This window comes from Strix uralensis, chromosome 10 (genome assembly GCF_047716275.1).
Source record: "Strix uralensis isolate ZFMK-TIS-50842 chromosome 10, bStrUra1, whole genome shotgun sequence".
Lineage (NCBI taxonomy): Eukaryota > Metazoa > Chordata > Aves > Strigiformes > Strigidae > Strix > Strix uralensis.
In genome coordinates, this window is record NC_133981.1 from 22,700,626 (window position 1) to 22,724,422 (window position 23,797).

At 41.6% G+C, this 23,797-nt stretch overlaps 2 protein-coding genes across 11 annotated transcripts in view; one reads left to right on the forward strand and one right to left on the reverse strand.

Annotated features, from left to right (window-relative positions):
• Positions 1-16: 16 nt before the first annotated feature.
• MKRN2 (makorin ring finger protein 2) lies at positions 17-13,476 on the forward strand. Of its 3 annotated transcripts, XM_074879743.1 has the most exons (9): positions 17-131; positions 621-749; positions 2,398-2,576; positions 3,365-3,669; positions 5,131-5,345; positions 6,906-7,016; positions 9,186-9,330; positions 9,947-10,102; positions 11,069-13,476. In XM_074879743.1, the coding sequence occupies exons 1-8, from the start codon at positions 106-108 to the stop codon at positions 10,088-10,090; spliced, it is 1,254 nt and encodes a 417-aa protein (XP_074735844.1). In that variant the 5' UTR covers positions 17-105; the 3' UTR covers positions 10,091-10,102; positions 11,069-13,476. The 3 variants fall into 3 exon arrangements, with proteins under 3 accessions (XP_074735844.1, XP_074735843.1, XP_074735845.1); XM_074879742.1 differs by having other exon boundaries at positions 9,947-13,476; XM_074879744.1 differs by lacking the exons at positions 17-131; positions 621-749 and adding an exon at positions 758-864 and having other exon boundaries at positions 9,947-13,476.
• Positions 13,472-23,797, reverse strand: part of RAF1 (Raf-1 proto-oncogene, serine/threonine kinase) — an 80,845-nt gene continuing 70,519 nt past the window's right edge. For all 8 annotated transcript variants that reach the window (XM_074879736.1, XM_074879729.1, XM_074879737.1 and 5 more), the window contains 7 exons: positions 23,648-23,732; positions 22,541-22,717; positions 21,472-21,518; positions 19,878-19,996; positions 17,448-17,579; positions 15,597-15,731; positions 13,472-14,624 (listed from right to left, as the gene is read on the reverse strand). In XM_074879736.1, the coding sequence (XP_074735837.1) occupies positions 14,484-14,624; positions 15,597-15,731; positions 17,448-17,579; positions 19,878-19,996; positions 21,472-21,518; positions 22,541-22,717; positions 23,648-23,732 (836 nt within the window). In that variant the 3' untranslated portion in view covers positions 13,472-14,483. The remainder of the gene's footprint in view (positions 14,625-15,596; positions 15,732-17,447; positions 17,580-19,877; positions 19,997-21,471; positions 21,519-22,540; positions 22,718-23,647; positions 23,733-23,797) is intronic.

The window sequence follows — 23,797 nt, forward strand, 5'->3', positions numbered from 1 at the left end:
CGGGCGGGCGGGGAGGGGCCGGGGGGGGGGCGGCGCTGCGGCCCCGCCTGGCTCCGCCCTTCCGCCCGCTGCGGGCGCAGCGCCGGCGGGCGGCGCGGGGCCACCATGAGCACGAAGCAGGTGACCTGCAGGTGAGCGGCGCGGCCCGGGGCCCGTCCCGCCCCCCCCCGCACTACCGCCGGCCCCGCCGAGCCGCCTGGGGCCTGCTCGTGGCCAGGGCGCGGTGGCGGAGGCCTCCCCAGCCCGGGCCTCCAGCGCCGGCCCTGGGCCCGGCCCCGGCTCCGGCTCCTGGCCCGTGCCGCGGCAGCGCGTATTCCCCCGCCGGGGGAAGGCTGGTGGGGCTCGGCAGCGCCGGGTGCCTCGCCCAGGCGGATGCTCCCCGGTGCTGGCTGCTGCCCTGGGGAGGCGGGGGGGGGGCGACCCCCAGCCGGGGCTGTGGGTGCCGAGAGCTGCTGCACTCCCTCGTGTGCGGCCTCCTCCCGGCGGAGCCTTGTTCTGCCAAAGAAGCGAGGCCGGGTTTGGACGGAAACGCTTTTGGAAGTTTCCTCTGGGCAGTAAAACCGTTCTTATGCTCGTCTTTACAAACCAGACTTCTCTGACCAGAACTACTTCTCCCCCAGGTACTATATGCAAGGAGTGTGTCGGGAGGGAAATAAGTGTCTGTTCTCACATGATTTATCTACAAGCAAGTCATCTACTATCTGCAAGTATTACCAGAAGGGACAGTGTGCCTATGGAGCTCGGTGCAGGTAAAGACCCGGCTCTTTTTGGAATAGTGAGTTCAGGAGAACTGGGCGTAATAATCACGTGCAGCCAGCTTTAAACCCCAGGGAATCAAAGATCAAGAAAAGATAAGATGACAAGGTGAATGAAATAATATATTAAATAGGGACTTTTTCTTCCAGTACCAAAACCAGCGTGTGGATCCAATATCGTAGTTTTACTCAGTCTTGGCTTCAGCAGTTATTTTACTCTGTAGAAATTAAACTTTAGGTTTCACGTATGTTTTTCATCCGGTTCTTACTATAGCGAGACCTATTAAATGCAAAAAAGCAGCCTGCAACTTCACATGAAGTAGCGTTTGGCAGCACGATTTGCTTTCTGCATTACTGAAGTGCCTGGAAGCGCCAGCATTTTGGCAGCGCTTCGCTCGGTGCTCCTGGTGTAGCTCGTAGCCTCCTTCATGCAGATTCTAATGCACGAGTTCAAGGACTTTAAGGTCTGTCTTAGAGCAAAGTGTTTTTCTTGTGCTCCCCTAGGTTTGGTGGGAAAGCTGAGCGGTACCGCATCTTTTCCTGAAGTCTTCTGGTTAAAACTCCTTGAGAAATGCCCTAGTAAACGCTATGCGTTAGTTAACGTCGTTACATTCCATCAGGGGTGTGCCACGGGGCAGCCCGTGGCTCCTTCGTGGAAAGATTCTGGTCACAGATGAGAAGCCTGTGTTTGTACCTTCATCCGACAGCAACAGGAGATCTCATGGCGTTGCTGAGGTTGCAGTGGCTTAGTTACATTTCCTTTCCTTTGCTTAGTTCATGGTACCAAACTCAGATCAGGAGATTGAACATCAGTGATTTCTGCAGCCTCCATTAGCTGCTGACATTGAATTAGTAATGTATAATGTTGCTGACGGCCGTGTTATTCACGGGGACCACGTCATACAGTGACTGGACCATAATGATGGCTGCAAAGCGTGTTGCTGTTTTACTCCAGCTGTTTTGCTGGAGTTTGGGGCACTCGATGCACGTAAGCGATTCACACGTATGGTATGTCTGTGGGCATCTACAGGTCCTAAGTACAGGACCAGAAACAGGCATGGAAAATATTTTTGTTCCCATCTAAAATACTGTAGCGTTCGGGTGTGTCCGTGGCTTTACGGGACCAGGCTCTCCACTGCGGTGCTTCTGCTCTGCTGCTGGAGGGTATTTCTGTAGCTTTTACCGGATGTTTTGAGTCCTTTCCTATCCTGTATGCAAATATTGCATCTTCTCCCGTGGTGTGGGAGCATAAAGTCTTAAGTGTTGCTGCTTGCAGGGGGAAACCGAGATCACGAAATGTCGCTCCTTCCTGCGCAGTGTTTTGATGTTGCCTCTCTGAGAAATGCCAGCAAACCTGTTTGTGTGAGGGGATGACGAAGATCTAATTTAATCTGCCCATGAATGATGTTCTTTCAGCTGTGCTGGGCATCTCTGGAGAAGAAAATATAGGGGTGCTTTCAGAGGCATCCATTTTTTGAGACTGAGAAACCTCTCAGTCTGGCTTTGAAAGAGACTGAGCAGTTCAGTCAACTTGTCAGAAAAAAAAGACGTAGCTATTCAGTTTTATTTTGTTTAAATATTCATTGCCACTGTACCAAGTTTAGGCTTTGTAGCACTTGTTCTGTCTTTTTTCCTTTCGCAGGTATGATCACACCAGACTGCCTGCGCCGGGGGGTGCAGCAGCCCCTGCGCCGCCTCCCCTCTCCTCGGCAGCGCTGCACAACCCTCGCCACCCCCCCGAGCACAGCGCGCCCGTTATCAGGAGCAAACTGCATGAGACTGGCAAGCGGGAGAAGAAAACACTAGTGCTCAGGGACAGAAGTGAGTGGGAGCGGGGCTCTGCTCGTCCTCCCTGATGCTTGATAGGAGTTAGGTAGTTTTTCTCCTTTTATTGCTTGAGTTTTGTGGACAGCCAGGGAGGTGCAGTCAGACTTCCTACCCGCTGAGGCTTCTTTCCTGGAAGCACTTGTGCCTGTCACTACCCCTTAATGACCCTGTCTAGCCGATTGGCTTTTAGCCAGGTGTTCCCTGAAGGATGGTTTTTGTTTGGGGGTATTTTTGGGGGTGGTTTTCTATTTTGATTTGGGTTTTTTGGTTAAAATATCTCAGCCCCTCAGATCTTTTGTGTGTTTTTTCTCAACGTGAGGGCATTTGAAACGGTGAGAAGCCTGACTGCTTTGTGCCAGGGTACCTGGCGTGTGCTCTGTGGAGGATTGTGCAGCCCTTAGGAGCACAAGGACAGAGACGTGTGTCCGTGCCTGCCGGGCAGGGCAGAGGAGCTGAGCCCTGCTGCCACCCGCACGCCGTTCCCACCTGTTCTCACCATCGCACTGAATGGGCCAGTTGCCCTAATCTGAAAGAAGAATTTTTTTTTTTAGCCTATTTGTAAACAGAAAACAGCTGAAGAAATCTTGAAATCAAACTTTTCAGTAGGTAGGCTGTGAAAATTCTTGTGCTTTGTGAGCAAAAGGGACTTAGAGATGAGATTTCATTGAGAAGAAAACTGGTTTTTTTTTAATGGCAATCATTGGAAGGAAGGTATATGGAGCTTCTTGTGCGGGTTTTGTGCAGTGTCTCGTATGGTTCATACTGTGTTTCTGTTTCCTAAGATCTGTGTGGCTTGAATGAAGAGAAGCAGAAACCCAATGCCACAAGCGACGTGGTGTGTTGCAGTGACCAAAATGATAATCTGGAAATGAAGCCCCATTCGTATTTGGAAGCAATTTGCAGCGGACTGGAAGATCCGGTCGCTGGAAGCTCCTGTGCCGACGGAGAACAGCTGTGTCCCTACGCTGCCGCGGGAGCGTGCCACTTCGGGGAGCGCTGCCTTTACCTCCACGGAGACGTGTGTGAGATATGTGGGTTGCAAGTGCTTCACCCTTTTGACCAGGAACAGAGGAAGGCTCACGAGATGGTAATATGAACGTGAAACTGGTGTGAGACTTGCTTTGCTCGGTGCAAGATGTTGTTTATTTGCTCTAAAATCCAAAGATGTGTTTTGTAGAAGAGCCTGTTGTCCCAAAGAGCTTTCGTTTCATGATTTATTTAACTATAAAATGCTTGTAAGAGTGGTCTGTTCAAGCATCTGGGGCTTAATTGGCAATGATGATGCAGATAGCCTTATACAGCAACTTCTTTTTTTCCCATTTCATCCTTATCGGAAACCTGCCTGCAGCTCTAGCAGGAAGATGTCTTTTAGAGCTTACATGATGTCTCGATGGTACGCTCTGTACAGTGGGGGAGAGGAACTGTGGGCTGCTGGTGAGCTCTTCAGATGTCTCTTCTTGGCTGTGGCTGATTTCAGGGCAGGGTCAAGTAGGGACAGACTGAACGGAGTACAGAGACTTTGGAGCTGAACTTGAAGTAGGATGGCTGAAGGAGAACTGCCTGAGGAATTGGTTGGGTAAAGGTGGGCTTAAGGGGTTGCTCTTTTCTCTGCTGCCTACCAGGTTTAGGTCAGGGCTAGTCAGGAACAGGAGTTCTCAAGGCTGAAGAGGAGAAAGACCAGTAGTGTTCATGGTTACTGAACCACTATGGTCTGGAGTAGAATCCAAGGGGTTAAGAACCTCAGTTTTTGTGCAGTCAGCATATGCTTGCAAAACGTGCTGATGTCAAGTTCTCGCTTGTCCCGGGAGCTTGTTGGTGTCACCACTGCTGCCAGGTGCTCAGCTCTGGGAGCAGAGCTGTGTGTTGGATCAGAAGGTGACTAGTCAAAATGGTGCTACTAATGCTGGAAGTATTTTGCGTCCTTTTAAAATTATTTTTATACTTTAAAGTCTTTTAAATTTATTTTAATTGTCAAGTCCTGTGAACTTTAGAAAGTAAGAGGTAAAACTATGCAGGTGTAACCACCAGCTCACCGTGTAGTGCTGTGAGAGTGTAAATTGGTTATTGATTGTCACTACCAGGATACTGTGATGAGAAGTGCTGTAGGAAGGCTTCTAACAAGAGACTAAATCCTTAGCTAGGGTAAAGCTTAGTATCTGGTGAATGAGTGTGGCCTTAATGATAAGCAGAGTAACATCTTGAGTGTGGCAGCCGCTCTGGACCCTGAATTAGGTGTTTTTTAGAGGTGTTTGAAGCATCTCCTCGTGCAATTCATGTTCTGTGGCAGAGATATAGAAAGGTGTAAATTAAGAGTGTTTGGGCAGCCTTACTTCTGATACTCCTGAAGCTGCAGAGGGCACTGAAGGGCTGAAATATATGACTGAATTTAATGTCCTTAAAATTAAATTATGACGATGAAGGGTAGGAATGATGCTCTTATTCAGCATCCCTTTTTCCTGTAATAGGTCCCTTTCATAGACACTTTTGTTTTGCAAGGAACAGGCTGGTAGATGGGCTGCAGTAACCAGTGACGTCTCTCCTGTGACAGATGTGCATGGCGACGTTTGAGCACGACATGGAGAAGGCCTTTGCCTTTCAGGCAAGTCAGGACAAGGTGTGCAGTATCTGCATGGAAGTGGTGTACGAGAAACCATCAGCCTCTGAGAGGAGGTTTGGGATCCTTTCCAACTGCAATCACACGTACTGCTTGTCTTGCATCCGGCAGTGGAGATGTGCCAAGCAGTTCGAGAATCCAATCATAAAGTAAGTTGGTGTTAACGAGTCTCTTCTCTGTGGCCTGTGTCACCTGTGAGATGGGCTCTCCGGTGTGCTTTGACTCAGTACACAAATAAAACTGGTCATAAGGGATTCTGAAGCTGTAAATTTTAACATAGCCATTGGTAAGATCTGAGCTCAGAAAATCCTGGTCCAGTTGCTGGCAAGTTCCAGGATGTTGGAGCGTGGCTACGGGAACTACCTTCAAGACCAGTAGGACACATCGGGTATCCTCTGGTAACAGTTTACTCACATGCTGCTGTCCTGCCCGGGAGGAGTCTGGCCCTTTGCAACTTCACCCTCCCTCACTGTGTGTCATTGACAGTGGGAACTCGGGAGCAGCTGAGACCGTGTTAACCTGTGCCCTTAACCTGTGCAAAAACAGTAACTCCTTTTTTCTTATGAATGTGCTTAATTACTGGATTTTTCTCTAAATTGTAGCTTACTCAAACTAAATTTCCCACTAATGACACATTTATCTGTGAGTAAATGCCTTTCACTTTTAGCTCTATAAAAAATGTATTCCAACCATGCTCCTTCTCAGATGAGAAAATTTAAACCATCCAATTAAGTCAATTTCCTTTTTTGAGCATATCTTTGAAAACTCTCAAGTTACAAGCATGCTGAGGAAAAAGTGGGAAATATTCTCAGTCTTCTGCCAAAATAGATTTTCTGCACAACTTTCATTATACATTTCATTGAAGCGAACATTAGCTCGTTAGCACGTAACCTGTGTTGGAGCTTCTGTTGGACTGGTGCTGAGATATTCTGCCTACAGTAGGCACTGTGAGGGTTGGGTTTTTTTTTCAGAAACAGTGCCCTGGAATCCATTTTGAGTACGGATTAAATACTACTACAAGTTCTTCACCACTATGGAGAAATGTGAAAAACATCTTGAACATGGCAGTCGTTGCAAAGTTAATCTGCAGGAGGCACTTGGCTTAGTCCTAAAAGCACTGCCTGTGGGGAGACAAGGTGTCTTATGGGACTCATGGGGAGGGGGCAATAAAGCCTCTCCTAGGCTTGTTGAGGCACCTGAAGTTGCATGTTTGATTCTTGATCTTAGTTTCTCACGTAGAAATCCACCGTGTAAAACCACTAAGTGAACACAATTTGTCACGGCTGGTAGGAGTCGGATCACATTCGGAAAGGCTTAGAGACCTTCCTTTGTCTTTTTCCACCTGATTTGGTGCTCTGCTGCGTGGATGCTGCAGTGCTCACATGATAGTTACAGTTTATTTCTGCCTATTGGGACTAGCAAATGCATTTTATTTCTGCGTATTGAGGAAATACCTGTTACGTTTGTTCAGTCCATAGAAACAAACGCAAGGTAGTGCGAGCCCTGAGCGTGCTGGATTGGATTATTTCAATTGAAACTAAAACCAAATGTGCAGCTGTGCTGTACTAATGTGTGAGGAGGGGTCTGCTGCTTTGCTGTGACAAACCATCTCCCTTCCCCTCAGGACACTGCTGGTCCTGGCAAATACATTGAGGAGGATCACTCCCGGAAAGTAACAGAGCATTGCTGTTTTGTCTTGATCCACTAAGGTCCTGCCCAGAGTGCCGTGTGATATCCGAGTTTGTCATTCCCAGTGCGTATTGGGTAGAAGATCAGGAGAAGAAAAACGAGCTGATTGAAGCGTTTAAGCAGGGAGTGGGGTAAGTTCAGCAACCACAAACCCTGTTTACATTGTCCTTAAGATAGACACGCTAAGACTTAGTCAATCAAAGTGCCTGTATTTTTAAACTTCATGTAATTACAAACCCTTCTACAGGGAACTCTTAATCTCTGGTAACACTTTTATTTAACTTTGTGACTGCCATGAAAGGGTCTGTTGCATAATTATAGATCAGAAATTATTCAGACTTGCTGTGCTCTGAAATGTGGAAGCTATTTCAGTTCACTTGCCAAAATTGGCTTCATGCGTTTTCTGTTGATCCCTTCGACATAATTGCCTGGAAGGTTGTCAGCTACTGAGGAAAACAAATGGGGAAGGAAAATGTAATAGTCTCTTGAAACATGGGGTAAAAATTAACAGGGCTTTTGTAACGTCTCCTGGAAATGGAAAATACTACATGACTGCATTCCTTTTATTGTCTGATAACAATTTGCCCGGTGCTTGGAGCACTGGGAGAGTTCTGCTGACGGGTAGTTTTACAGCAGCTTTGCAAAGTTGTGCTGGCCTGGAACGTGTAAGGGCTGTGTAGTTTGCAGAACAGCAGGATACCGCTCCTCATCTCCTTGCTCCCTCTTTTTAAGGTAAACAAGCAGCGCTGCGCTTGACCCGAGTGAGCGATGACTGTTTTGCTGCAGGTTGTGCAGCTTTATTCTATGATGTGCACCAACCTTAGACATGCCCTTTTGAGTGCAGAAAAAGATAGGCCTGACCTAAATCTGTGCACAGCTGTGGCTACTAGTTCTTCAGCTGCTTGGGAAGCTTTAACTCTCTCGAGTCCTGTTATAACACAGCAGAAGAATTGTTGAAAGTGGTACTGCTCCATTAAGCGTTTAATCCAGCATCCTGCCTTGTTTTATCTTAGAGTCAGGCAAAATACTTGAATAAAATTAATCACTTTAAACTGAGATTCTTCAGATACGGTTTGTTTTCAATAGCCTATTGCTGGTTTGGTTTTTCATTTTAATTCGTAAGGACTTTGAATTGCGGGTAGTAAGCTGCGTTTTTAGTGCAGTTTTTAAATGGCCGTGTTCTCAGTAAGGTACACTTTGGTGTTACTGGCATCGAGGTGTCAGATAGTGCTGGAAGTTGGGTTTGGCTCTTGTCAGCCTCTTAGAAGAGAATCCAAAAGGGGTTTTGCGTAAGTGCTCAGCTAAGACATTGTGATGTAGATAAAAACGTCTTTGGTACAGAAATTCTATGGATAGATCTCTTGGCGGTTTAACTTGAGGACTTAGTAGTGCATGGAATGAAAAAATGCTGATGAAGTGGAGTCTGAGCTAAGAGCAGGGCTCGTGCCAGCACAAATCCATTCCCATTTATATGCCAGCATAGGAAGAAAAAAGTCAGACCTAGAAACCTGAAGTCACAGACCACTTGAGCTCCAACCCAAGACAAATTCATTCTGCTTTTAATGCACTGCCTGGTGTGGGGGGTTTGGCTGGTTGGTTGGGATTTTTTGTTATTGTTTAGCTTTCTTCGCCATTTAGTTGCTATTTCATAGACTGTATCTACGTCTTAGGAACCAGTTTCATCACTATTTGCATATTAAGATTACAAGTTCAATTGCATTTTCTCTGTCGTTTCCTCTTTGGCTGTTTTAAATTGTAGAACAACCCACCAATCCCCCGCTCCCTGAGCACTGTTGTACACTTCATAAAAACTTGCTATGCAGCTAGAGCAGCTTGGCTGAACATCAAAGCTGATGGAAACTTAAATTACCAAACTGTTGTCATAGAACTTCCAAAGGAGATGATGAGAGGAACTGGTTCATAAAAATGTAGCAGTAGAAAATACAGGAGAGGAATAGTGCTAGAAAAATAGCAACAGATTTGTTCGTTGTGATGAAAATGCATCTGTGTAGGATCAGTGACATTCTTTGAATGTCCTTCACTTCCCATGTTTTGAGATACTTTAATTTTTTTGACTTATGCTGCTGTTCTTTCAGGTATTTCTTTGTTCCCCTTTAATAACCTTCCCCATCTGTTCTGACTGCTGTCAGCGAGGGAACGGGAGACCAAACCCCTTGGTGTGTTAACAGGAGCTGTACTCGGCAGCACTGGCTAAGGATGGGATAAGCAGCTGTGGAGAGTGAACTGTATCTAGTTCCTGACTAGCTGAAGGCAATAACACTCTCTTCTAATTACATCAGGAAAAAACCCTGCAAGTACTTTGAACAAGGGAAAGGAACTTGTCCGTTTGGAGGGAAGTGTCTTTACCTTCATGCTTATCCAGATGGGACACGAGCTGAACCTGAAAAACCAAGGAAGCAGCTCAGCTCCGAGGGGACTGTGCGGGTAAGGGAGTGCTCCGGTCAAGTGTAGCTAAAACCAGCTTTTGAATGCAAAGTTACTACTTATGTTTCATACCACGCAGGGCCTTGGGGAAGTGAAGAAAGCACCCTTCAGTTTTCCTTGAGGCAAAGGTTTGTTACTAGGGAAAGGAGAAGGCACCTTTCCTTTAAGAACAAAAATTTATCATTGTTTTATTTTTTCAACCAACCCTTCTCCTGGCAGACCTTTCTTCAGAGGAATTCTGCCGTTAGAGCTTTCACTTAGCGTTAAAAACTCACCTCACGTGCCTGCATAGAGCTGGCAGTAAGACCAGCTGAAAAGGTTAAAGTCTTCTGAAAAACTCACGATGGCCTGGCCACCACCCGCACTGGTCCAGGCAGGCTACTGCTTCAGTGGGGAGGTGGCCCGTTACTAGGGGCCAGCGTGACCTCCCCGCGTTCGTACCGCAGCGCTTCGAACTGCGCAGCCAACGCTGCCGGTGTCGGTACATCCTGGGCCAAAGCCAGCTTCTGAATCTCAACTTCTGCCTTTTTTAAAATGAAGTAAGACTAATATCAGGGAAAATGTTTTGGTGGAAGTGTGACAAATTCATGCTCAGCCAGTTTTAATTCTGTTCCAGTTCTTCAATTCTGTTCGTCTGTGGGACTTTATTGAAGACAGAGAAAGCAGGACTGTGACCAGCACGGACGATGAAGTAACAGAACTTGGAGAACTTTTCATGCACCTTTCTGGGGCCGATGAGGATTCCACTACTTCTCAATAAAGAGAACTAAAGGTGTTTTCGTCTACAGCAATGTAGCTATTTATTTAGCCATGCTTTTACTTTCTACAGCACAGTTAGAATGAATGTGCCCTGTGGTTTACTTGTGCAGTCCTGGTAAAGTTTTCAGATCGTTTTTGTATGGCAGCAACAATACTAAAATCTATTAAAAAAGTTAAATTGATTGCATGGAAAAAATCCCTTAATCCCAAGAGGATTTGCTCCCTCTTGGGCCTAACATCTGCTGTCTTGTGAGCTGAGCAGTAGTGTAAATACAGCTCCTCTCTTACCATTTAAAGCTTAAGCTGTTAAAAACTGTTGCTAAATCTATTTTGGGTGCTTTTTTTTTTTTTTTCCTTTCACTAAATCAACTAAATGTATGTCTACAAAAACCCACAGGGAATAACGGTCAGCGTAGCTTTTTCTTCCTTAAAAAGGAGATTTAAGAACTAATATGTTATACCTCAAAGTAGTACCTAGAGTTCAGAAGAGTTTGCTGTATTCTTACAGGGCGTGTTTCGGCAGTGGGGCCTGCACGCTGCCTGCGCAAGTCCCTCCCCTTGTTTTGAAATAACTAAAGTGTGTAGTGGCAGGAAGTGTCTCTTAGAGCATCAGGCAGAGCAACGCTGGAGTCACGACATACAGCTCCATTAAAACTTACAGCACAAATTGAATTTTGGAAGCCGTAGCATGAGAGTAACAAGTTACTTTCAATAGTCGTTGCAACAGCCGTAGTTAGGTTATTGTTCCATTTAGTTCGTTCAGATGTATTTAACTGGAAGGGAAACCCTGATGCAGTTGAATCAAGTAGCCAAAATTAAATGAAGTAACTAATTTTCTGATCTCATGTCAGTGATCTTATAGCTTGCAACTATACAACTTAAATAATTTCAGTTAAAAAGCAAACTATTAGTTTTAACTGCTGCTTTTCTGAACTGTGTGGCCAATAGCTACTTAGGCTTTTCCCTCTCCTTTCTGAAGCTACCGAGAGCCTGGGAGCAGCCGCAGCTGGCAGCTGCCGTTATGAAAAGCAGAGCTCAGACACGGTCCCCGTGAGTGACGCTGAAGGTGGCTGGACACAGCGGCTCAGCACCAGCGTTAAACCCCTGCAGTACAGCAGAGTTCTCTCAAGCACCTTCAGCACACAGCCCTGAAGTAAGTAGACAAGGCCAGAGTGACCGATGGCTTGAGGACAAGCGTGCGTCCCTCGAAGGGCTGCTCGTCTGCTTAACGCCTCAAGCGCTTCAGAAAGCTTCACTGTTGAGACGACAGAAGTTATTTGTGTTGCGAAGCCAAGTATATTTAGAGACGCTTGTGCCAAACCCCTTACGTCAGCACGGCACAGAGGGCGCTGCTTTGATGGTGAAAAGCTAGGATCTGGGTCACTCTCATAAAGCAAACAGTGGGAACCTCAATCTGGGATTCAAACGTTTCTAAACGGCACCAAATGAGTGACCCCAGGATTATCTGCTTCAAGTGTTGGGTGGCATTTCTGGGTCAAAACTGAAGCTGAGAAACATTCTGCATGGAAATGCTGCATTTCTGTAAGGGTTCCAACAGAAGAGGGAGAACTCCTCCCCCTCTCTGCTGGCTAACACTGCCCTCGAATTGCAAATTCTGTTCTCTGTGTTCTGACCTAGGAAATGTAACTTTTCCACAATTATTTCCCTCCTAAAGTTAATTTTTAACAATGCTTCCTGGGAAGTCAGGCCTTAGCCTGTCAGCTTCTTTTTAAAACTGGCAATGAGGGCACCAGTGAAGGTCCTACACTAGGAAGTCATATTAGTGTAATTCTCCATCACTAATTACAAAGGTGAAGGAAAATAAAGTTATCACTAAGAGAGATCTAGTACTCTAAGATGAATGTTCAAGAACACTTGCCCAGGGATACTTTCTACCCCAAAATACTTACACAGCCCTTAACCTCCCTGCTGAAGCTTGTTTCTACCTGGTCTTGCACAATATTTTTTTTTTCCAGAGAGAAATATTTTCAGTAATAAAATAGACCCCCAAAAAGTCAAGGGAGAGAATGTTCCTTACCTTCAACAAGATATTCCCGATTTACTTTGCCCCAAGATGACATAAACCAGGTTAACAGTAGTCTGAAATTAAAAATAACTTGTTTTTCAAAGGTAGCTTTGAAAAACCAAGGTTTTAATTTAAGAGCAGTAAGACTCAGACCTTTTAAATTGTTCACTCAGCAGCTTTCATCTAATTTGAAATCAAGTGCTAGTCAAAACAAGCCTATTTATCAAAAATATTTTAATTCTTCAGGAGGCACATAACCTGTTTTAAAAATGAGGAGCTAATGGTTTCTTTTTGGATCTTAGAGCTAAAGTAAAAGCAGTTTACCATTTCTCCTTCGTTTTTCCTTTTTAAACTTACTATAATGGAGGTAAAATGAGAGATAAATTATGTTTGGAGAAGGTTGCAGTTAAAATACCAAGATTATTATTAAAACTCATGCAGAACTATGGAAGAGTTTCCACCAACCCTCAATTTACTTTTTAGCAAGCAAATTTTATGGTCATGCTCAATTATCACCTAAGCATTACTATTCCACCCTTCTTATAATATTATACAATATTCTGAGGACAAAAGGTCTAGATATTATTTATTAAGTGTGTGTCTGGCTTATGTACTTCAAGTTCCTCTTCCCTTTCATAAGCGTGTTGTGGGGTTTTCCCTTGCTCCCACTGAGAAGCTGAAAGGGCTGTTTGGACATTACAGGCAGTTAAGGGTTGCACATGCGAGCTGTCAAAATTCACAGCAGAAGTATTTTGCCTAACAAATTTTAGGCAGCTGTTTAGACTGAGATGATAATGGTGGTTACAGATATCTTGCCTCTTCACTCACTAGACAGGAGCCCCATACTCGTCTGTATGGGCAGAGAAAGACACAAAATCCCAAGCTGCTATTCCAAGAATGGAAACTTGGCTTCCATTCTTTCCCTAATCAACATACTTAAACAGAATGCTGTTTAAAAAATAAATTCCTAGATTAAACCACCTAGTTGTTGTCCTCTGTGGAGTTCAGCCAAGCCAAAACACTCCTTTCTACCTAAGTAAGCAACAGGTTCACAGAAGATAAAATGCAGAGCAAAACTGGTGCAGGTAAATAACGTGGTAGTACATCAGTGCAGGTATCCTAATAAGTAGATGCTGCTGGAAGATTATTACAGTAGAATAAAAACCATCTTGTAATGGAAGTGATTGGAAGCCTCTAGGTTGTCTCATCAAATGTGTTTTTACTTGAACTGCTATTACCTATCCTTGCAACTTTTTAAACATTATTCAGAATGTAATTTTCTGCGTTTTTCAAATGGAGATGTACATGTCAGCACTATGGATGATGACATTAAATGATGACATTGAATCTTAAACCTAAAATTTAATTTATTTTATTAAAATAAGATAATCAGAGGAACCTTGGCTTACAATAAATGCATTTTCTCAGGAGCAATAAAAACAAAATTAAAACCCAAATCAGCAAGAAAAACTGTATATGCTCAGTTTCCTCTTGATAGTGCATCTCTTGGACGACAGCTTCAGATGGGATGAAGACTATGCTCATTCTGCAGAAGTATAGGGATAATGTTAATTAGCCTTTTCTCAGCCACAAAAGCCTGTCTTTCTGCACTTACCACCTCATTGGGCTGCAAGAAACAAGTCAATAGTACCAAAGTAAGCTGCTTAAGTTACTGAAGATGACCATAGCAAGACTGGCTAGCTTCCTTCTCTGAGCAGTACAATTCAGAATATATTCCATTCTTTTGCAAGAGTTTTCCTTCTATGTGCAAAACTATTGCAAAACTATTTTGTGTTGAATTAGCATTTTAACTTATTTCATTGGCTTGATGAAAGCTCTTAGGCAGGAGCTGATTCCCAGAAATTTTTTTCCTCTTCCCTCAGTGTTGTTTGCAGATACCCATTTCAGGCAGCCCCCCCCAGCCTGAAGCGGCCTATGGCGTGGGGCAATCAAGGAGCACCATAACGCGTCATCTCTCCTCAAACGCCGAGGCAAGCCCTCCTCGCTGTAAAAAATACCAGTTTATCAACAGATTCAAATCAATCCAGAAACACTGCCAAAGAAACATCCATCGCTTCTGTGTATGGGAAAAATAAGGCTCAAGTGCATCTATTAAAAAAATAGTAATAGATCTCTTGATTTACAGTCTGTTAACTATCCCAGTAAAAGAAACCGTAGAAAAAGGCAAGGTGGAGCTGTGTCCCTGCAGGGTAAGAACTGCAGAAATCCTTAGCAGCTTGTTCTTAAAACTGGGACGCAGATAATCCTGCTGGCACTGATCCTGTACACTGAGGCATTAAAAGCACAACTTCTGTTACTTCTGTTCCTTTCCCATCACTGGAGAGAGCAAGGGAAGGGGAGCACGATCCTAAAACACGGGTAGTCTCGTGGATGTTAATGTGCATGAATTTATGTCCTCTGTGTGGGCGGCGCGATGCAGAGATGGTTCAGAAGCACTCCGGTTGATTTTGGGTAAAGAATGTTGCAACAATTCAATGGACGACAGTATCTGAGGGAAACACATAAAATTAAGAGGTTTGTTACACAAGCAGCTCTTTCTATTTAAGTCTTGAACCTTCATTTATTACGGCTTTAAGCATATCTTCAAGAGCAACGATACACTATGTGGAGGCACTGAAAACAACACTCCAGAATACCCCAGTTTGAATAATCAAACTGCCTTACAGTTTCATTGCTATGAGGAGTCTCACTGAGTTTCAGAGGATGGCAGGATACTTTGCATTAGTTCACAGACATTGTGATCAGTCAACAAGCATCTGTGCAATTCTCCAACAGAATCACAGGGAAAGAACTGCATCTTCTGCCTAACAGTCTGTTTACAAAACAACATTTAGGAAGAACTTTTTAAACTACAGAAGTTATATATACTTCCTTGTAACGGCAAGAAGTTATTTTTCAAGAATCTGCTGACATTTAATTCCAGCTATTTAGTAAATATAAGAAAGCACCTTCCTCATTCTCATAGTGATAAGAAAAGGTAAATTATCCCCTGTAAAAATACCAAAACTTGCTACATGAATTTACATCCCCCAGTGGATTTTGTTTGCTTGTTCATAGTTGTGGGGAAGGAAAGAAGGAATGGTCTCTCATTTCCCTCAAACCTTCACTAAAATAAAATGCAAACACAAAGATAGATTTGATTTTTATTGTGTTAGGGGTTTTTTTTGCTTATCTCTAAAACAGGTCAGCTGTTGAAAGCTAATTGCTCTAGTGTTAGTCTAACACTGCTGCAGTCTGCATGCGTAATATTTTTTAATGACCTTTACAGCAACTATGTACAATCAGAATTACAAACTGCCTAAGGGAGCTGGGTTATGAAAAATGCACATATGAATAAAGACAAAAATAGGAAGTAGGCTACACGTTATATAAACCAAAACTTCTATCTGTGTAGAATGTTTTGTGTGCTAATGGCTATTTATAAAATACTCTGAAACTTGCATGCAGAAAACACACTTACTTGTGGAAACAGAGGTCGTTCTTCCCTAACTTTCTTCAAACAATCTGCTACAAGCCTCTTCATTGCTTTGGGGCAGTTCTTGTACAATTTACTGAGGTCTGGAGAAGCATACCCTCGGCCAACCATGAAAATAATCTGAAAAAGAACAAGCAAATGGCAGAAAACCAAAGCTGTAGAAGTTGTTTCACTGGTTGATAGCTTCAGTGTCCAGAGTGATTAAACACGGGTCCCAAAGGCACACACACCAGCAGATCCTTGCAGATTTGTCCAGCCTAGTTAACCAAAACAATGGTCCTGCTTTTGTGTAACGTAGGGCGCTGTGGTTTGTAATGCTCAAGTGAAGGAATTACTGCAACCCCAACGGGACATGGACAAGACACGGCAGTTTCCTTCAACTGAAGGCTACCATGACAAATGATCCTCGATTTGAGCAGCTGTGAGCAGCCAGCCAATTTGGCACAGCAGCTTAATCCGTCAGCAGAACTGTATTTTCAGGTATCTCTGTAAAACATGTTGCAAAAGGAGATGTACAGCTAGCAAGTTGAAAGAGATCATCAGAACTAATCATAACAGATGCAGCAAAAAAGGAAATGGGGTTTGTTTCGAGACAATAAAAGAGACATTATTAGTGTTGGAAATTATGTTTTCTGTTTTAGTCCAAGTTGATGGTCATCGTTTAGGATTTTCATCAGACTTCCAGTAACCTTAATAGTTGATTATATAGTATTGATAAGACTATTATCTGGTAAAATGGTGGTAGGTTTGGTTGGTTGAGGGGGGTGAGTGAGTTTGAGCGTTTTACTGGGGGGGAGGAGGGGTAAATTGAACTAACTGTGCTATTGTTTCTTTTTCAACCAATGTTGTCTCAGACAAAAAAAAAGTATGTTGCTAAAATAAGGTCTCAGTGTTGCTCTCCAAGAAATAATTCTATCGCTCCCCAGAAAACTTACTTGGGGAGTCAAGTGTCACGTGTTTTGTGACACTAATGATTATTAAAACTTGCACATAATTTCAGTATTATGAATTAAAACACATTCCAATATCCCAATTTGTAGGCAACCTTAAAAATAAGAAAAAACTTCCTTAACACAACTGGCCTCTTATACTTGGAATACAGACTATATAACATAATAGGGACTAAAATCTAGTAGTTTGTCCCCAGATGCACACGCTCCTGAGATCTTAATTTAAAAAAAAAAAAAACAAAACAAAACACGAAACACACAAACCACAATTGAAGATCAGCAAAATAGAAATCAGAAAGATCTAAGTCATAAATTCATGCCCTACAGAATGAGTTAGCTCTACATTTTCTAAGCCAGAAAAAAGTCACGTAAAGAGAACAGTCAAGGTTTCTGTCCTTAATGTGCTTCCTTATAATTACTGGTGTACTGACTGGTAAGAATACAACTTAGTAAAGACTAAATCACACAAACTAACATTCAATACTAAAAGGTTTGACAATAGCAACTGGGTTGTTTTTTTTTTCACTTTGTAAAAAGCACAGAATCCAATCTTGCTGATGTAAGAACAGTGTATTTAACATCAAAAGGGAAATGTCACATAACCGCAAATATATAAAACCAAGATTTTACTGATGTAGCAAAAGCTTTAATCCATGAATAAATTAACAGGGCACTTAAAGTGTTTATAAGAAAGATGGGTTTTTTTCCCTTCGAGTAACTGTCACTATTTAAGTAAACATTCAATTAGACAGATTTGCTGCTGAAATGAATCATGGAAACAACATTTCAATTCTTGTTTTGCATTTTCTTTATCTTGCATTTCTCAAGGACAACAAAATGTACTATGCCCAGAAATAAAATGCAGTATTCAAAGAATTTTTCTTACCTGATCTCGGTTGTTTATGTGGGAATATGGCAACTCTCCTGTCATTAGTTCATATAATACTATTCCATAGGAGTAGACATCTGACTGAAAACTAAACGGGTTACTATCCTGCATCCGTATCACTTCTGGTGCCTGCAGCAGAAGGAAAAAACCAAATTAAGAGGAGCATTAATAGAACTTCGAGATGGAAAGGACAAGAGAAGGGGAGAATATCTGGAAAGCAGAGAGAGTGAGCTCAACCAAAAATCAGTGACCAAAGGATACCTCAAAACTTTTCATAAGTTTTTCCTAAGGCTCTGGAAAAGTTCAGGCAGTGCTACTCTACATCTTATTAAAAAATTCAATACAGTTGAGAGTAAGCAAAAAAGTAATGCTTTAATTCAATGAGAATTTTACCATTAGAAATATTATTAGAATTTGTAATGTTTATTGACTTTTGTTATATCTTACATACAACTGAGTCTGAGTCTCTCACTGTCAGTTCTTAAACAGGTATCAATGTTAAAGGGGAAAAATATGAAATTTTAATACAGATTTAATATCTTTAAAATTGATACCAAAACTTTTACAGGAAATGTGAAAGCCAAATACGAAATAGCATATATTGAACATCAGGGAAGAAATGCAAGAGCATTCTCCCATCTTTGCAAAACAAAACTAAACTATGAAGCTAAGGAAACAACGTTGAATGATTTAATAAAACAAGATATAAAGCACCAAAGTATCTTTTCTGTTGACTAAGATTTTTTTTCCCCCTAAAGAAGTCCCTCAGAATTACTGAGCAAAGTACTAGTTAAAGTACAACAGTAAAAACCCAGTAAGAGATTATATCAACTTTCAAGGAAACAGAATCAGCCTCCCCTTCTATGTAATGACAAGTCAGCAAAGATGGTCTATAAATGATTAAAATGAAAAAAAACCTGCAAAGAGCAAAAATGCACAGGTTTTTTCCCCAAGATCTGTATCATGTATATAAGCATACCATTAGGTACGTTAGTTTTAAATCCTATAATGGAAAGCAGTAAAAAGCACTGGCTTTTTGTATTTATTTTTTCCCCAAGAAAAATCTGTTTCTGTTTTTGTAACTTTGTTTCAGGTGATTTGTGTATTCTATGGTCACAAATCTTGGCCAAGCATCCTGATGTTCTCAGAGAACACTTCCCTGACTTTTCTCAAAATACAAGTATTTAAGTAACAATGAAGGCTGCAAGCCTAGTAATAAAGAATAATTTTTAAAAAGGAAAACCTGTTTCAAACAACACCTGCAGCTCAGTGCTAAATACTGAAAGATTTAAAATGTACTAATACAGTGTTCAGCAAGTCCTTTTTATTTGGTTACACTTCCCTGAAGTACATGTCACAAACGTTGCTGTGTGCCCTATGCTGAGAGCTAGAAAATATTGCTGATCAGTCTACATGCTGAATTTAAGTGAAACTTCAACAAAATATGAGTGCTAAATAAGACATTCTCGCATAATGTTAATGATGCTTTTTAACCTGGTAACAGGCAGTGTTCCACTTTTTCCATTTACTTTATTGAAGTCCTACATTTGAAAAGTTACTAAATAGATTTTCTCCAGGTGTTTTTTGGGAAGGAGCTTTGTGGAACTGCCTTTTCAGTTCCAGCAAAAGTTAAACATAAACACAATTGTTGGGAATGTCCTCTCGGACAAGGACTCTGTAGTACTGCTTGCAAAAGAAACTCCATAAACTTTCCAGTAGAAGGAGAACTTCTGTACCTAAACTGCCACTCATCTGCAGCTGCCCCCAAGCCTACAGCAACTCTCTGGTGCAGGGTCAGGAGCAGCAGTGGGCTGCACAGCAGTATCTTGGTACATATGAAACATCCTAGCACAGTAAAGATGAACTGTGCTCATTCCACGCTTCAGGAAGCACTCCCTATCCTTTCCCCCATCCCTGCCAAAGCTGCCAAACATGCTAACAGCCAAGTGTGTGCGAGAAGAGATGTTGCCAAGTCCCAAGCAGGGAGTAGGGGAAGAGGCCACGGTGAGGAACCTAAAAACAGGGTCTCACCAATCCCACAAAGCCACCACTAAGCAGATTAAAGCCTGCTCTCCAGCGAGACAAGCCTGTTTGGGGAAAGGCAGGATTACAGCAGGAGAAAGGCTCTCTTCTCCCCTTGGAATAGCTCCTTGCAGACGGCCCCGTCTCTGCCCTCAGTATTGAAAGTAACTTCAAAAACCAAAAGGAGAATCCTTAGGTGAATGGTGTCTACACTGGACAACTAAGCACTCCAGCACTTCATTCTCCAATTTTAACTTGTCCTACAACTGGAATAAAAGTCTACAGAGTACTGACAGCATATGTTGATTCATTTAGATTTAAAAGTTTTAAAATAGTGCTCAACTGACAAAACATATTAACAGAATGAAAGACAGCTATTTAAAAGCAGTGAAATGTTTTGCTCACCATCCACAAGATTGAACCAGTAGGCTGTTCCACCTGTTGAGATCCACTCCACCTTGATTTTACAGTTGCCAGACCAAAGTCTCCTATTTTCACTGTGAGGCCTTCATGAAGAAATATATCTAAACATTTGTTAAAGAAATTCTGTAGAAAACCTGAGTAAACAACTGAATTTTGTGACATGATTACAAAGTGTCTGGTTAGGTTATCACAAATGCAAGCCAACTATCCAAGAATACTGCTGATTGTATTTTTAAACCTGCTACAAGTTCTATCTTAAACAGAGGAAAAGTAATTTTATGGCATCCATATTTACAGAGTTAACATTTTAAGATTAAACAAGACCAGATGTTTCAGCATTATTTGTACATTTATCTTTATGGTGAGTTAGGATAGAAATCAACTGTGTTAATTAACATCAATGACTGCAGGTACTTAAATAACTGGTGTCAAGAGACACATAGGAAAATAACACAAGTCATCACAACTCAAAAAAGAAAAAACAATTACAAGTAGAAACAAATATCAAAATAAGTATCTATTTACATAAAGCTCTCTGACAGATCTCCTGAGATTTAACTATGATTAAACTATTTCAACTGTAAATAAACACGTCTGTACCATTTGTAATCTACCTACTTAATAGATTTGTCTGTTAAGATTGATTGCACCTTCTTTGTTGGGGTTATTTTAAGAAGATACAATTTTACAATTTCATTTAAGAATGTTCAAGATGATGATTCAGAATATAAACATGACAGAGTCCCAGTTCTCACTGCCGTGTCAGAAGAGATAATTTATTTCACAAAAATAGTCATCACTATCAGGAATCACAAACTCCCGACCTCCTATATACCAAAATGATTATTTTTCTGGCTTAACTGAAAATGGGAATCCCCTTACATTATGGAACTACTGAATTTGGCATATTTTTGTATGATGACATTTGCAAAACAGCCTGTTCATATTTTATGAAAGGAAGTTACAATTTATGGTGCTAGCTCAGTGGATGCCCTTCTTGGCAATTTTGAAGCCGGCAATTTCAAAGGCAAAAGCCATCAGTTCACAACATTTTTATTCAATATGCATCACTCGATTTATATTTTTGCAAGAAATATAGTGGTAAAAGGTTGCCTTTTCTTGAGTTTAAAGAAAGATTTTTGGCTTCATTTCTGCCAGTCACGTGAAGGTGTTTCAGATTTATTAAAAATGTATGGGAAACGGTAACAAAACCTCTATGTGCACATATATCAGCATGCACATGCACGCATCTCTCCCATCAAGTTAAGAGTGAAGCTTCTCTCCAATACAGCATTTGGATAACAGAGAATTGCATAAACACCATTTAAGTAAAATAAGACACTTCTGGAGCACAACCATTGCACATCTTTTTCATCTTTATCACAACAGTTTGGTAAGCAAGCACATCCATTCTATGAAAGTCCTTGCTAAAAAGTAACTTCCTCCTCATCAATAGGAATTACTCAGTAGTAGTTATATACATTTGAAACAGCTATTTCAACCCCCCAAAAAGCTCCATATTAACAACAAATCACTCTCACATTAAAGGAAATATGATTAAGTTAGGAAAGGATACTATTGGACTTCATATCTCTGTGGATGATATTCTTTGCATGTAAATAGCTGTGAAAGAAAAAGCAGAAAGTGCCATTATGGAGGCTGTTCACACAAGCTTACCCTTTCCATTTACTGACGGACACTGTGACAGTTTATTACATACTCAACCATTTCACAGACCTCTTGCTTTAGTCAATTTACAGGATGCATCTACTTTGGGAAAAGAGAAATGTAACCAGCACTAGCTGGTAACTGCTGCTTTATGCATTACAGAAAGTGGAAGCAATGCAGTAAATATATCGCAGGAACAGAAAGAGGGGCATCACTGCTATGTAACTATATAGTGCCCTAGAAAACTGGGTGCTGTCCTCATATGCATGAAATTTGTATGCTATGCTAAGGGTTACTTTTTACAAACTGCTTTAATTTGCAGTCACAATAAACACCCCTAGTTTTCTGCGTGTCTGACTGGAAACCTGGGTCCTGATCTACAAAATGGATGAACACTGACAGTGTCAGCCAATGTCAGCATCTTCTGACATAACATGTCATAACATATCATAACATATCAACGTGTTCTGAAAGAGTAGTGAGGGTCACTCAGCCATCTGGAGAATGCTTCCAAAATATATCTCTGTGTGAGAGTCCTGTAGCTGTAGAACAGGAACAGCCACCCCCCCTCATCTCACAGAAGTACCACAAGTATAAATTAGTGTTTGCCAAACACTGCAATGTCATAGTAACACAGAGAAGGAAAAAAAAGTTAATTCTATGTTTAGAATAGGATCTTATCTAGTGCATTACAGTAAGACCTCAAGCTACAAAGGAAGATAAAATACAGAAAAGCTGACTGTTAAGTGACTAACAGTCTAACATGAACTAAGGCAAGAATCCATGGGGGAAAAAGTACTAAAGGAAAGTAAGAATGCATACAATAGTGCTGAATCAAGGCTGCACAAAATCTTTACTTGGCATACCATTTGACCCATTACTATTTTAGCAGAATAACTCCATTATTAGGGTCTGGGGAAGAGAAGGGAAACACCATTCCAAGAACAAAAATAGCCAGCATTGTTTATCCTACTCACTCCATTCCCTGTGCTGTCTGCCGAGCAATATCAATGAGCTGGAACATTTGGAACTTGGTCTCTTGAACATGCAGGTGTTTATACAGGCTGCTTCCTTCACACCACTGTGTAACAATGGCCAGATTATCTTTAGTCATGTAGCCCATAAAGAGCAAAATATTAACATGCCGAGTCTTCCTAACAAAAAGTAGCAGAAAGAGATATTAGCATCTTTATGAAAAACGTTTTCAAATTCTTTTAAAAATGCATTCCCGACTGGAGGAACATATTTCAGATTTTGCGTCTAAAACCACGAGTTTCCTGCAAAATTTTTGCTAGGTGGACGTGTAAAGTTTGTTTTTAAAAATCATATGCCACAGTTGCCAATTCACAATTTTTAAATACAAACTGATTATCTTCTGCTTTTTAGTTAAAATACTTTCTTTTAGTCCAAGGAAGTTATTTAAAATTAACCTTTACAAAAAAGATGTCAAGAAAATTCAAGGATTTTGAAATTAGTAACCAACATTCACGCTTGCAAAGTGGTATTAGAAAAAGTTATTGGAATAACAGAAGTCACCCTGAAAGCTGTGAAAAAGTGACAACTTTAGATAGAAGACTGAATCCCAATCGGAAACTAAAGGGTCATTATAAACTGTGAAGGAATTAACAGATGAGAAGATAGTTCTTAAATACTTTAACTGGTTCAGTTTCAGGATTAACATCACAGTTGATTGGACACTACAAAGCAGAACAGCTATGTAGATCAGAGTATACATTAAAAGAAAAAAAAAAAAAGGAATTATGCTGCAATTTTAAGAGATACAGTTCAAGTATGACAAATGTGACCTGAACAATTATGGATGTTAGTATTAATTATTTGAAAAGACAACTTTCAGAAACAGTGAAGAACCATTGAAATACTGCGAATTATGACTGCTGTCTCACAGTCCCACAACAATATTCAGAATTATCACTATACACTCTCTTTTTTATTCTTCTTCCCTGGCGATCTGCTTTTTGTACCTATCAAACATAGAATATGGGGCAAGACAGCTTAAAAGAGGGGTAATAGTCAAATACAGTGCCCTAGAATAACAGAATTTAGCAATGAACCTACCAACTCACCTTAATACAGCCACTTCATTTCTGAAAGCCTGAAACTGTTCTGGTGTTGGATCTACAACCTTTAGTATCTTCACTGCTACATCCCCTGAAAATACATTTACCACAGAAGTTACTAAAAACACAGCTTTTTTTTTCTCCCCCCCCAAGTAA

Excerpts from the sequence above, each read along its gene's own strand:
- MKRN2 (XM_074879742.1), top strand. The coding sequence starts at position 106 with ATGAGCACGAAGCAGGTGACCTGCAG. Across the intron at positions 132-620 it reads ACGAAGCAGGTGACCTGCAG|GTACTATATGCAAGGAGTGT; the intron begins GTGAGCGGCGCG and ends CTTCTCCCCCAG. Across the intron at positions 9,331-9,946 it reads GCTCCGAGGGGACTGTGCGG|TTCTTCAATTCTGTTCGTCT; the intron begins GTAAGGGAGTGC and ends ATTCTGTTCCAG.